The following is a 14,096-nucleotide window of genomic DNA, read 5'->3' on the forward strand; positions in this document are numbered from 1 at the left end:
TCTACCCAAGGGTCTACAAGAGGTCTACCTTGTGTTTAAACTGCTGATCTGAGAGCACAGGACTCAAGTGGTTGGGATCTTTGTCTGTCACAGGTAACCCCCCTAGGAATACTGGTGTTTACTTATAGAGCAAGCTGATTGCTATCAGCATGTGAACAGTCCTCTCTACCTAAGGGTCCTGTGAAGAGATAGTCTCAGAATACTGAACTCTTCTCCACATACAGAACACTGTCCTCTGCAGATGGTGTGACATTAACTACATTGTGGAACAAGCTTAGAAACTGCAACTAACTAAACAGCACAATCTCTATCTTTAAGCCTTGTGTAGTGATTTGGGCTTTTCTCTCTCCTTTCATCATGGTTAATCATGCAAATGCCTGACTTTCCAGACACACATTTTTTCTAAATTCAAGTTTCTACAGTGGTAAAACTATAAATATTTTAATGCAAAGGGATGGACATATTTACCTATCAAACAGTAACCAAACAATATGATAGATCAAGTAGTTTGCAAAAATTTATATTCATGGACATCACTGTGTCAGAGAATGCAGAAAGCTGAATGACAGTTGATTGCAGTTTTAATGTCCTAAAGTCCATACTGCACATCTGATATCTGAATCAGTTTACCTTGAGAAGAACTGTCAGCAGGAAGACCTCCTGGAGGTGGAGGAGGGGGTGGAACTAGCCCATTGGCTCCACCTGGAGGAGGGGGAGGAGGAGGGGGCAGGGCAGTTGAGCCAGGCAGTGGAGGGGGAGGGGGAGGGGGTGGGGCTTGTCCAGATAGTTGATCCATGCCAGGCAGTGGAGGGGGAGGGGGTGGGGCTTGTCCAGATGGTTGATCCATGCCAGGCAGTGGAGGGGGCGGAGGCGGAGGCGGGATCGATGTGGTAGCTGGGGGTGTGTCTGAGGGAATTGTGGGTGGGGGAGGAGGAGGGGCAGGGGGTGTGACAGAGGGTGTCTGTGGCGTCTCCTTGTCCACTACATCTGTTTGAGCAACTGGGCCTGAATAAAACAAAACAAACCACAACATGATTGAAATATTTCACAGTCATGCATCTATTTCTTGACTATATATCAAAAAGAAATCTATAATGTAATGACTGAATTTTGAGGAGACCTTTTTGGAGACTGCAAGAGACAATGAATACAAATTTTTAATTTCAGCTGCTGTGTAATGGCCTAAATTAGACAGACCCACAGTAAATCCAGTAAAGAACTGCAAGCGATAGGCTCATGAGAGGGATTCTGACCTGTTTGCGGTGTGGGGGCCATCTCAATTATGGTGATGGGGATGACCTGGATGTCCAAGGAGCCACTACTGGATCGGGCCACCCGGATCAATCCCTTGTCCTGCAGCTCCTGCACTTTGATCTCCAGCTCGGAGGTGGCCTGAGCAGTACGTTCCCTGTCCTGCTCCTTCTGCCTCAGCGTGCTGATCAGAGAGGAGGACTCCTGAAGACTCTCCTGACCCACACAGCACCGACAGCGTGCATCAGTACAGCACCAGCACACAGATACAACACAGAGAATAGCACCTAGAATGCCTTTCTACTAATGATAATTCTCATTTGTATAGCCCATTTCAACCCAAACTTCCTCAAAGAGCTTAACATATTGGAGGAGACATACATTAGGACAGAACTAAATAGTTTAATAAATGTGGTGTCTTGTTTATTTGGTGGTATCTTATTCATCTAAGAATAACATTCAGCTGTTTTTTGTTTTACTTCATGAAGATGACTTCAACAGCCGCTTGATCCTCACAAGATACCTACAAGTCCTTGAGTAATGATCCTCCAGTTCAGTCCTACATTTTCCAGCTCATATTATCTATTTATGTCCTCAAGTCATGGTTTTATCACTGACTTTTTAAAATGATTATTTTTAAGCATCTGAATCCAATCTCCTCTGTGCTTGACTGATATTCATTTCTATTACAAAATGCAGACAAACAATGATGCTGACAATGGTAATTAGCCATTATTAGCTCCAAACCGGTTTTCCAATTCATGGAGATGCAGAAGTGAAAATATGCTTCATGTGTGTAGCTGGTGCTGAGTCCCTACAGAACAGAACACATTACTTTTTACATTTCATTCACAGGACCTGGTACTTGGAGTTCAGTACCTTGTTCTGCATGTCAGTGCAACAGTCAGGCCTTGAAACTGGACCTGTTCTCATTAAAAACTGGACCGCCTGGCCCTCAGCATATTACTGACTTGATGTCTGATTCTTCTTGCTCCCTCTTACCTTCAGCATCTTCACTTCTTTCATTGCTTGAATCAGCTGCTTCTGCAGCTCGGCGACCTTCTCCATCGCCTCATCCTCACTCTCCCGCATCTTAGTACTCAGCTGGGAGGGACAGAGACACATGCAGGAGGTCAGGGAATCTTTCAATCTGCACTGTCAATGTCCATCGTTTTCAACGCCGTTTTTCTGAGCTGTATAGACATCACTATGACGGAACACTTTAAAATGGAGTGTTTCTATGAAGCTGCTCATTTAAACCTCGTTAAGTAAACCACACATCTAAGCACCTGGGAATTGACCACTGATATTCCACTAGATAGCAGTGTAAAGACATACCTGAATATTAAATACATTAACTATATTTTAAAAAGGCAGAGCTCACATTTAATAATTGTCTCTGCTGCAGCTGGGTACCAGAGCATATTAGAAAGGCTCCTGAGACAGGTCCCCCTGCTGATCAAAGTATTAAAGTGATATGAAGCCAAGCTGAAACTGACCCCATTCCATTTGCAAGAGGAAATAAAAAGCTAATTAAATGTGTTTTATGAGATGAAATAGATAAACGTCCTCCTCTGACTAACACAGTTTTATAGATCACAGGAAAGAAAAAAATAGCATCACAAGGTAATTTTTTTATGATTTTTTTATGGTTACCTCTGCACTTTCTAAAAAAAACTAAAACCTAAGTTATTAGTGGGGGGCATCATTTTGAATTTCTTTCTGGGTATCAGTCAACACACCTCAATTCTGTTTCACCTCTGACTTTAGACCTAAGGAGCAATGACATTGGCTAAGGTTCTCATAGATATTAGAACATCATGGTGTTTGTGCATGAAAAATGTTTGATCCTGTTCTCACCCTGTTACAGAACATAACGGGCGAAGGTCCATCCAAATAATGCTCAAACATACTATCCTATATTGTTTTTGTTTTTATTTATACTTATATATTTTACATGTTGGTCAAAACAGATCTTGAAAAAAACAAGATTATGCCTAGTGTTTAATTTTATCCTTCCAAACTATAGAACAACTACACTTCCTGTAGTTCAAAATCCTTTACTGTCAGATATTGTATGTATAATGCTTGTTTTTTAACATTTATTCCCTGTTATGAAATGAAAAATATTTCAAACTAGTGTTATGGAGCTATGAACCTAAGTATTGGCACCTTGTATCTGAAACAAGGATTGGTCTGTTAATAGTTTAAATATGGTTTACTCAACATTAATGTCCATCTCAGTTTTATTGATTCATCTTAGTCCTAGCAAGTGGTAGTAAGGGTATCTACAACAATCAATCAACCATCCAACCAACCAATCAATCAATCTGAGGTCCAGGGTGCCAGTGTTTACCTGGAACTGTGTGTGTCTGTCTGTGGCAGTATGTGCTTGTGTAAATCAATGTGCAGGTTAGTGTGGGAGTGTCACTGAATATCTCTGCCTCTGTGCTGAGCTTTCATACCACTTTCATGTTTGTTTTGTGACCGAGCGCTCCTGCACGGACTATCGGTATGAATTGTGTAGGTACTGATCTGTTGGTGGAAGTGAGACAGGGAAACAGATTCTGTCTTTTTGCTGTGTGGGTGTGTAGGTGAGTAATTATGCATTAGTCAGCATGTCTGTTACCTGTGCATTGAACTCATGCAGTTCCTCCATGTGTTCCAACAGCGCATTCTTGGTCTCTGCGTCCTCCAGCAGTGCCCCGACGTCAAACACGTTGTCCAGGTAGGCCTGGATCTGCACCAGGAGCTTGTCACTCTCCGTGTGTTTCAACTTCTGTTAGGGGAGAGAGAGAAGGAAACACAGGGCTCAGACCTGCTGTGGTGGACAAACCTTTCAAAATTATACGAAGCACACAGAGGACATTGTGTCTGACTTCATGTTGCATTTTGTTTGAAAGGTTGTTCCTGCAACAAAAAGAATTTGACAAGAGATGATTGGACTGATTCCTGCTTTCTGCTTTTTAATTTAGTTTGGTAACTATTTTGAAAACCACTTGTGAAAGTGATGAAGCTCACAACCTGGACTGGTCTTGATAAGACCCACTTTGGCTAATTTAACTCCAAAATAAACAAAAGGTGCCAGTTTTGGCTTTGGAAGGTATCCTAGCAAGAAAAGAAAATGTCATGGAACGACAGAGGCTAGCCTTTAACGACAATAATGACAAAACTGACAATAAGGAAAAGGTCATCTGAATCTGTATAACAAGGTGGGATTATCCAAGGGCTTGCCACAAGGGGGCGATGCTGGGGTTGTTGCAAGGGATGGTCAGTAAAACCAGTGAAGTGTTTAAGAAACTTGATATTTTGGTGTTGGTGTTTGGTGGAAAGAAGTGGGATAGGAAGGGGTTGTCTTCCTCCCGAAACATTGGTAAAAACGCCTTGAAAACCCTGGCATCCTAAAGGACTCCTGAGGCCTCCCTTCATTTCACACTTTGTCTTTGCTTGCAAAATTGATCACTGCATTAAAGCAAGATTTTGGAATTTTCTTATGATTTGCAACTTATCTAACACTTTGGAAAGACACTTTCCTTGACCAGGGCAGGGCTGTGCTAGACCCCAAATACCTTCTTCAGTGTTAGAGGGCTTCTAACTTTCTGACAATATTTTTCAATAATTCTCGGGTTTTGAAATCCCAAAGGGCCTGTTTAACCCAACACCTGCTTTATGGCAGGAGTCTCTAGCTCATCCTTTAGCACCATGACATCTCCTAGGCCTTGCAATGTCTCAGTTGCAATACTGATGGACCTCAGTGCAGTGGATTCTGTGGATCACTTTACATTACAGTAACACTTACTTCAGACATAAAGAAATGTTGAATGGTTCAGGTAAGTGAAGATTAGAAACCTTCTACAGTGTTCTTCAAGTCCCTGTGACATGAGAAACCGTATCTCACCTCCAGATACTCATCCAGGCCGTGGTGGGTGAACTCATACTGTAGGTGCACCCGAAAGTTCATGTTCTCCACAGAATGGACCACAATGTTGATGAACTGCATACAGGCCACCTGGAGAGACAGGAGAGCAAGCTGTCAGACCATACTCAGGAGGTTTTAAACTGCGCACTGAACTTAAGAAAATTAAGTATAGAATGTAATTTGTAAATATTATTGAATATACTGCAAATGTTAAAACAGTAGCTCTATATAAACATGATTTTAGAAATAAAATAAGGAGTTTGGAGTTCAGATTAAGTTAGTTGCAACACATTTCCATGTTAATGTAATATTCTCAGTCAGTAATTTATCAGTTTCTTTGCTTAACATTCACACACTACTGCTGTTTTGACAGATAATGATTTTGTGAAAATCCAGTTTTTAAGCACAATTTGTTTCTTACCTATTTATCAAGAATTGCTGCTGCCCATTAATTTCATACAGTATTCTTTCAATTATATACCGTATAATGATTAATTTAGTCAATTTAGTCATCGGTTCAGTGCTGATTAACACCAAAGTCCATCTCAGACTGAAAAAAATTAAAACCCTATAGGATCCCAGCATTGTTAATTCCTAAGACTTTATTTATTTATGGGAAGTATTGATTTCTCTCCATATGTTAGATACTTACCATGAAGTCAATGTTGCTGTCTTCATTACGGAAGTACTCCATGAGTTTCTCAAAACGGTTCTTCTCTCCACACACCTATGGGACATGCAGGGAAACACAATACATTAGAAAGAGACAGAGTGTGCAGACTAGTGGCCATTCACCCCATCTGTGTTTATTTGTTAGAGGTAAATTATTTCGAGAATCTTATCCTCCTGGTTCTTGAAAGAAGATAGGGTATCAACTGCGTCAACAAGGCTGAGAAGCTTGTTGCAGACTCCCACATCCCTGTGTAATGAATCATCTTCATTATCTTCTTTTCTAAGACTGAAAAGGTTCATGATTTTTTAGTGTGGGATCCATCAGTAATCCCACACTGTCCCCATTCATTAGGAAGAGTACATCCAACTGTTATATGATATGTAATAAACTACTCATATCTGAGCTAAGAGATTTAAGAGCTCTAAGTGTTTATATCGGCTCATCATTGTCCATTGTCTGAATCAAAAAAAACTGATTTCTTCCTGAAAGCTTTGACATACTGTATACTGAAAAATGTGGAAATAAAATCAATGGAAATACTGCAAAAAGAATAGGAAATTGCTGCCGTACAAAGAATTCAAGCAAGAAAAACTGTTAATCTGAAGTCTTAAAGGATGATGAGACAACAAAGTGACAAGAGCAGGAATGTTATTAAGATTGATTTTTGGATTCCTTCCAGAAATGACAAATGGGATTCTGGGATTGTTCTGATGAACTCCTTCTCCAAAGCTTTACCTGTACTGACCACAAGATGGAAGTATTGACCAGTTTGTAATGGCCTGTCGTTTCAAATGGATTACTTTGAAAATTCAATGTGACCATGTGTTGCACAAGAAACAAGTAGTCATAAAACTGAACCACATCTTTCTTTTACAGCTCAGTTCCTTTACAAAGAATGTCCAGACAATATTTTGCATCAAAGATGATGTGCACTTCAGATAAGCACACTATTTTCTGTAACTTCAGAGGGCAGGAACACATTGTGGCATGTTCTATTATATGGTTCGCATGACTTGTTAGAAAAATATATTTGTGAATCCTTATCTTTGGCTGGAATCAAGAGTAAAATTGCTTTCACAGCAACTTGAAGATCTGCTAATTTTCTCAGCCACACTCTCTCTATCCCCATCTCTCAGGAGAAACGAGGCAGAAACTTTGAGGTTTCCTAGTTTCAGAGTTAAGGGCGTGAGCCCTGGTAGAAACACAGACACGCACAGACACACCATGAATAATACAGCATGACTGCCTGCCAGTTGTGCCCTGAACAATGCCCACGCGCTCTGCTCACCCCACACTGCGAAAATGCGATCTGCCCTGGCACACCCACAGCTGCCACGCGGGCTGCGCCACTCCTCCCTCTTCGCTGGCCGTCTTCCAGCAACGGGACTCACATTGCCCACATTTTTCAGAGGGGTGCCCAGGATAGATGCCAGGAGGTGTCAGTTATCCGGCACTCTTACCCGATTCCCGGGAAACACAACTGTTTGACTGGGCTGAAATCAATACCATTTCCATTCAGTGTGTGATATGGAGGGAAAGCAGCTCATTTGTGACCTTAATAACAGGCTTTTCAAGGTCAGTCCTTGCTGCTGAGTTTATTTTTATCACTCTGAGAAGCTCTGAAAGATAACTTTAATAGAAGCCACTGCCAAGACTTTATTTTTTCTCAGTTTTTACAGATATACTGTAGCTTTATAAAATATCTGAAAATGTACAAGAATAAAATATATCATAGGAACATAAATTATTTTTTAAGTGTCTGGTTATAGGAAAGAACTGTCAAGTACAATACTGTCACGAGTCAAGTGTTTATCACTGCTCATTACTGTAAACACTAATGAAAAACGTGACCAGATTTATCCCCATTATAAAATATATAACATAGACTTGTAGAACTTAGTCTTGACCAAAAGAGATAAAAGAGATAAAGGAGGGACTTGATATAAGTACTCAAGTAATGAAATAAGGACCCGGGGCTGTAAAAAGCAAAGAAGAAAAGTAGGATTAGGTATCATTTCAATTTAGGGTAGCAGGTATCTGGAGCAAGATATCCTGTCGTGCTGTTAACGTAAATTGTTGGAGAAATAACTGGATGAGACCCTCTGATCAAGAAACAAAGTTGTCAGATAACTTCATGTTGTTTGTAACCTTCCTTCTTTTGTTTTGTTCTCACTCATCACACTGCATGGTAATAGTGAAATTACAGACAAGCAGATCTGGGAAATTACACGTTGCTGCATTGGTAATGTGTGAGCAACAGCTGGACATAGAGAGAGGATACATAAAGTGGACCCCTTGGGTGACAAATAATTCCAAAGTTTATGAAGTCTTTGAAATGAGGGGAGTATTAGTTTGTTTTTCCAGGTGAAAAAGGAAAATACGTCAGGAACTGAGATGCAAGTGATGAAGTTAGGAGTTAAAACTGTCTGTTACTTAAAAAGTCCTAGTTTCAAAAGGGAAATAGCATTAAAAATAGCTCTCCCACTTGCAGCTTGAGCACCTCCCTGTCGATCCCCATCCTGACCAAGAGCTCTTCCCACCTGCTCGTCTCTAATTTGGGTCTGGAAGCGGCCCTGCCTGGGGACAGCTGACCTCCACTGTAGGAAGGAGGAGGTGGCAGGAGGGCTCAAGATGTCAAGGCTTGCACGTGCCATTCCCCTTCGTTTTGGGAAAACCCTCTCTTACTGAGACAGGCGTGCAGATAAACAGTTGGGGGTGGGTGCCTGAGATTGGCAGCAGCCCCAGAGTTGGCAAGGAATGAGCAGAATGTTAACCACCCCATTCCCAGCATGCCTCAGGCTCAACGCCCAGCACCCAGCAGCTACTGTGCAGACACAAGAGCAATGTGAGATTACAGCGTGTGCAGCTGAGAGGCCCCGCAGGAGGTCCTGTGGGCTGGCTTGAATCGCGGTTTCCTAATGCCGTGATCACTTTTTCTCCACGCTGTGCATTGCGGTACTTTACTTCAGCTGAATGTGAGGATTATTTGGGGAAATGTAGTGTCACTCTGGTCCCTTGAATCCGTTATGTCTTCTCATTTTCTTTCAGATTCCTTCACTGAACAGTTGTCTTGTTTTTTTTTTTAGCAAACTGTTCTCATTTCAATCCCACAGGCTAGAAATTAGAATGAGTGTTTGGTCTCAGATCTTACCTTACTGTAGTGCATTGACTCAAAGACTAGATTCCAAGAATAAAATTCTGCCTCAGTGTAAAACTAAGAGGCGACAGCTAGGTAGCAAATTATGCACAATGCAGGGCTCTGTGAAAGGAGGAAACCATTTATTGGGCAGTTCAAAAAACTCCTATTAAGTGCAGGGAAAAAAGAAAATCTCCTGACCTCTTTAAAGTTGTCAAAGGCCGTGAGAATGATGTCATGTCCTCCTCGTACCAGACACACTGCTGCCAGCAGCTCCAGAACCAGGGCCTTCGTCCTGCAAAAGGGAAAACAATGGATCAAGCCATCAACCAGTCCAGCAGAGGCACACAGACAGGCAAGCTAACAATGAGCCACTGCTGCACAGACACTGAAGAAACAGAAAAGACAGAAAGACTGGAGATGGAGAGAAGGAAACGGAGAAGTTTACAACATAAAAAAGAAAGACATAGTGACTGCTGAGCAAGGAAAAAATAACAAAAACACCATTACGTTAAATGCAAATTTTGAACACATATATATATATACGAGTTATATATTTCACACACCACCGTACTGTATATAGGTCTGAAACATACAATAATCAATTCATTTAAAAAGCTTTCAAGTATCTATACTTTTTTGCTGTTAGAAAAGTTTGCTAACTTTTGTTAAAAACGTCATTAACATTTACATCATTTCCAATTCAAATGTTATCAACAGTTCTTTACAAAACTGAAAGTGCTGAAATGAATTTAATGTACCTGTTTTTGCTTTGAGCATGGTGTTAAAATGAAATCAAAAGGCAATCAAAGGCATTTGTGTTGAAAAATAAGAGATAGTGCTCACACAAAGTGAGTGGCAGGGTTCTTTGCTGGGATCCTAGCTTAATTCCAAGTGTTACTTGGCTTCAGTGTCACAGCAAAACAGAGACACTCACCTGGGGTTTTTGTTGTTGAGACTCAGGGTGATCTCATTCACACACCGCGGGTGGGTCATGACCAGGTTAAATCCGGACTAGGGAGGAGATCAGACAATACTGTCATTGAGCAAGACTGTCTTGAAAATAAAGGGGAGTTGGACGAGGTTCTGTTAAACTTGGGACACATAGATCAGCCGTATGAAGAATAACTTCAAGTAGAAAACAGAGAGGGGACACATTGAGCCTGTCAAGATTATCACAACACTATCATAGAGGACAGGTGAGGAAGTCTCTGACCCTAATTCAGGAGAAACAGGGTCACCAGTGTTTTTTCAACTTTCCATTCATTGATAGACTGTTATGGGAGCAAGAGCCATCCAGAGGAGACACAATAAAAGTAGTCAGATTCCTGAAAGGTTTCCAGTCAATCCCAACTGTTTAGTATTATGAGGACAATAAGCTTCTAGCAACCAAATGAGCATCAGTGGTCAAATGGCTTTCTCTTGATTGTGACCCTTCTTTTTTATCAGGTTCTTATGGCACACTGAACAGAGTCGATTCGATAAATGTCATGGTATCCAGACACCTAAAGCAGAGCATTTTTAAATCCAATGAGACTGACTTCAGTAAAGACCTAATTAAGAAATTGGGTTAATTAAATGAGCCTAGATCATTAAGAATGCTGGTAAAATGAGGGGTTCTGAGGCCCGTGGAGGGTGGGGTGTGGTTACAGCGAGGGAGTGTACCTGGTAGTTCATGATGGCACGCAGACACATGATGCAGACGTGCACGTCATCCTTCTGACTGACAATGCGCGAGTTCCGCAGGGCCTTCCTGCTGTGTAGAGAATTGAATCTGCCAGGAGACAGACAGAGAATGAGACAGACACTCACAACCACACCGAGTCCCGCAATGAACATTCGCCGACATTTATCTCCCAGCAACCGACGCCCCAATATACTGTACTTCACTGCAGCTCGATCACCACACAAGCCATCTAACACTGAAGTGAAGCACCTGTCCTTTCTGAGGGAAACAGGCCAGTTGTGGGAATAGCCTGATGATTGCATGGACTTAATTAAGATAATTAATTATGGGAACTGAGAAGTGTTAGGATCTTAAATGATAGACTGTGGATTGCATTGTACATCAAAACAAATGTTTGGATTAAAATATAAGCAGTGATGAAAGCTGAGCTCAAAGAGTAATTTTGAGCTGTGATTGTCTAACTTTTACTGTTCTCTTGCCAAACCAATTTTACATGTCGTGCATCATCCTCTTTGTGTCTCTGTGAATTATCTGTCTAAAATCCTGTCCTGAGACAAATGGAAGAAAACTGGCATAGAGCAATGTCCTAAGTCTTGTTCTATTTTTATGCTTTCCTTTTTTGATTCCTAACTAAACACATAAATCAACCTTGACGTGGCACTCTAATAATAATAATAAAAACCCAAGCTATGTGACACTAATTTAAAACATGTTTTTTCAGTTTCTGTTTTGACATTGCAGACATAAGTCACCAGATTTTGCACAAGCATAGGTACAGACATGGGCCTAGTTTGACTTTAACGTGTTTCCTCTATTGCTTATTCAGTATCCGGCAATGAAAGAAAAACAGCAGACAGATAGCTTTACTTATATGATTGTAGGGTTTCATCCACAACGTACCCTGCCTCTGGGTGTTCCTGTCTGTCTTGACTGGGTGATTCAAAGTGGAACCATTAACAATGCCTGGAATAACCCCACCCATAACCGAAGAGTACCACACAAACACACCCTCCCACAGGAGGGCTCCACACACATCACAGCACACAACAATGACAGCTACTGGCTATATGGAAAAAACTTAACTCCTGAAGTTTCTGCTGGGTTCAATTACAATTCAAAGGAATCTGGTGCCAAATCCCTTCATTTTTCTGTTTCACAAAAAAAAGCCCGATCACAGTTGTCTTTGTGCAGAGTTCTATTTTATTAATACCCGTTCCATGCTTAGGGCACAGTAAATATTTTTAAAGTTCAAATTTTAGTTTATAGATTGAAAAATGCAGAAGTCTCTGAACAATAATTATTTAAGCAGCTTCTCATAAGAAGGCAAGAATTATTACTATTGTGCTGATAAAACTCACAGATCATGTTGCATATTTCCAGACTTTACATCATGGTTTTTCAATAATACTGTAAACTGTAGCTTGTTGCAAGCACATCCTGTCTATGTGAGCTGGCTGGATCATGAGACAAGGCTCTACTCACAGGATTCACCCAGAGCCCAGTGATTCCTATTGTAGCCTTGTTACCTGGTCACTCTTACAGAACACCATCATACCATCGGTGGATAAGAAAGGGGATGTGAAGGGATTTTGAATCCAGGGTTGTTGTGATTATCACTGCACTCAGTTCTATGGTTAAGGCAAGCTGTACAAACATTTTTCTCCTTTATTTGCACTGATCTAAATGGCCTTTACATCTACATAAAGACGTATTTGTCACAGCTAACAGTGTGAGTGGGGTGAGATTGGAGGAATACCCACTGCAGACTTTACACTAATTAAGAGCCTGATGCCAGCGTTGGCGTTTCACCTCAAGAAAGCAATACAGCCTATTATTTGATACGTAATTAGTGTGATTCTAAATGAAAGAAAGCAAAGAAAGGAAAAAAAACAAAGAATAAAATGAAAGGGAACTGAAACAAGACATGATGAAAAAACAAGATGGAAGAAGAAAATAAAGAAGACACGTTTGTTTTTGTTGCCAATCAAACATTGTCCAGTTTTTCAGCAACTCTCCTTTCAAGGACTCGCTTTTTACCTTCAGGAGCTGCGCAATGTTTGCACTCTTTGCCCATTCCATTCCATTGTACTCACCATTACAGTGTGAATCCAATGCAGCAATAGAAAGACCAAATAGACACTTTCAAGGACAGTCAGAGACAGAATAACAGCCTGGCACTGACACCTTGAAAACCTTTTGATCTAAAAAAATCCTAACTCATGGACCACTGGAGGATGGCGGGCTGACCAATCAGAGCATCACGCTCTCTTTGTAGGGACAGTGATGAGCAATCAACATTTACAGATGATCTGCGTTAACACCAGTAGAAAATGGTGCGTTTGTGGTCACGATTGCTAGTAGGGTAGACAGCTGGGCCAGTCTATCCTGCCTGGCATAGTTTTTGAGGCTGCTGGGAAGAATTCAAGCAGGACAGAATCAACCCCAGACTATGGTGCGGGTAATGGGAGGTGCTCAGGCACACTCCTGGAATATGAGCTCAGACATCTCAGAGAAAATGTCCATCCTTGCAAAAGAAAAACTGGATTTTTAGGCCACAGCTTCTTCCAGATTTCATTTTAACTTTTCTTTTCAGGTTTTGGGCTGTTGATTTTTGAGCTACGTTGAAAGGTCTGTACCAGTGAAAAAATAACAGGACTGGAGATCTTAAAGCCTTGATCTGGAAAGATGACTACATGTGCAATGAGTCCATCAATCAGTTATAGCTCTATGAAGGAGGTTGAAAGACCTTGGTAGGTAAAACAAAAAACAGAAGACCCTGCAGCACTCAAAATATTTGATAACCCCAATCTAGTTAAATGTCTGGAACACACTATGGTAAAGAAATCCGACCTTTCCCAACCCAGACTGCTCTTACTAAGACCCTAAATGAAGGCATCAAGGTGGGGGCCAAGACCTAGGGGTGCTTGGGTGGGACTCACCTGACGGTAAGGTGGCGGGAGGCTTTGGAGGCACCGTGGGTGGGGGAGTTGCCAGCGCTCCTGGTTAGATCCTCAACTGACCTCTCCAGATTCTTCCCTCTGTCCACTGTTGGCCCACCATTATCTACACTCTCCATGTCATACCTGTACACACAATGACCTAATCAGCACAGGCTGCAGAGTTTGGGACTGGTTAATATTATAGATGTGTTTAAACCAGGGCCATCAAACTCAAGTGCCTGGACAGCTGAAGGTCCTCCTGGCTTATTCTATCTGGTTCTTCACTGACTTAAATGGTCGGATCATTTGATTAACTGGAAGAAATGGAACTCTACTCTCTCTAATCTCTACTAGGGTTGCCACCTGTCCTGGTTCGGCCAGGATTGCCCAGTTTCTAAGGTATAGTACATGTCCTGTGAAATCACCAAATCTTTGAGAAGTCAAGGTTTTAACCAGTGTCCTCTTTCCATCTCTCGAATGGAGCTTGTGCA

At 41.4% G+C, this 14,096-nt stretch overlaps 1 protein-coding gene across 2 annotated transcripts in view; it reads right to left on the minus strand.

Annotated features, from left to right (window-relative positions):
* fmnl1b (formin-like 1b) overlaps positions 1-14,096 on the minus strand; it is a 52,466-nt gene that overhangs the window by 8,995 nt on the left and 29,375 nt on the right. For both annotated transcript variants that reach the window (XM_088906321.1, XM_088906320.1), the window contains exons 6-15: positions 13,606-13,749; positions 10,645-10,753; positions 9,917-9,993; positions 9,181-9,274; positions 5,823-5,897; positions 5,150-5,260; positions 3,881-4,030; positions 2,254-2,355; positions 1,254-1,467; positions 631-1,005 (exon numbers count right to left, since the gene is read on the minus strand). In XM_088906321.1, coding sequence (XP_088762447.1) covers positions 631-1,005; positions 1,254-1,467; positions 2,254-2,355; positions 3,881-4,030; positions 5,150-5,260; positions 5,823-5,897; positions 9,181-9,274; positions 9,917-9,993; positions 10,645-10,753; positions 13,606-13,749 — 1,451 coding nt within the window. The remainder of the gene's footprint in view (positions 1-630; positions 1,006-1,253; positions 1,468-2,253; positions 2,356-3,880; positions 4,031-5,149; positions 5,261-5,822; positions 5,898-9,180; positions 9,275-9,916; positions 9,994-10,644; positions 10,754-13,605; positions 13,750-14,096) is intronic.

This window comes from Atractosteus spatula, chromosome 26 (genome assembly GCF_055471065.1).
Source record: "Atractosteus spatula isolate fAtrSpa1 chromosome 26, fAtrSpa1.hap1, whole genome shotgun sequence".
Classification (NCBI taxonomy): Eukaryota; Metazoa; Chordata; class Actinopteri; order Semionotiformes; family Lepisosteidae; genus Atractosteus; species Atractosteus spatula.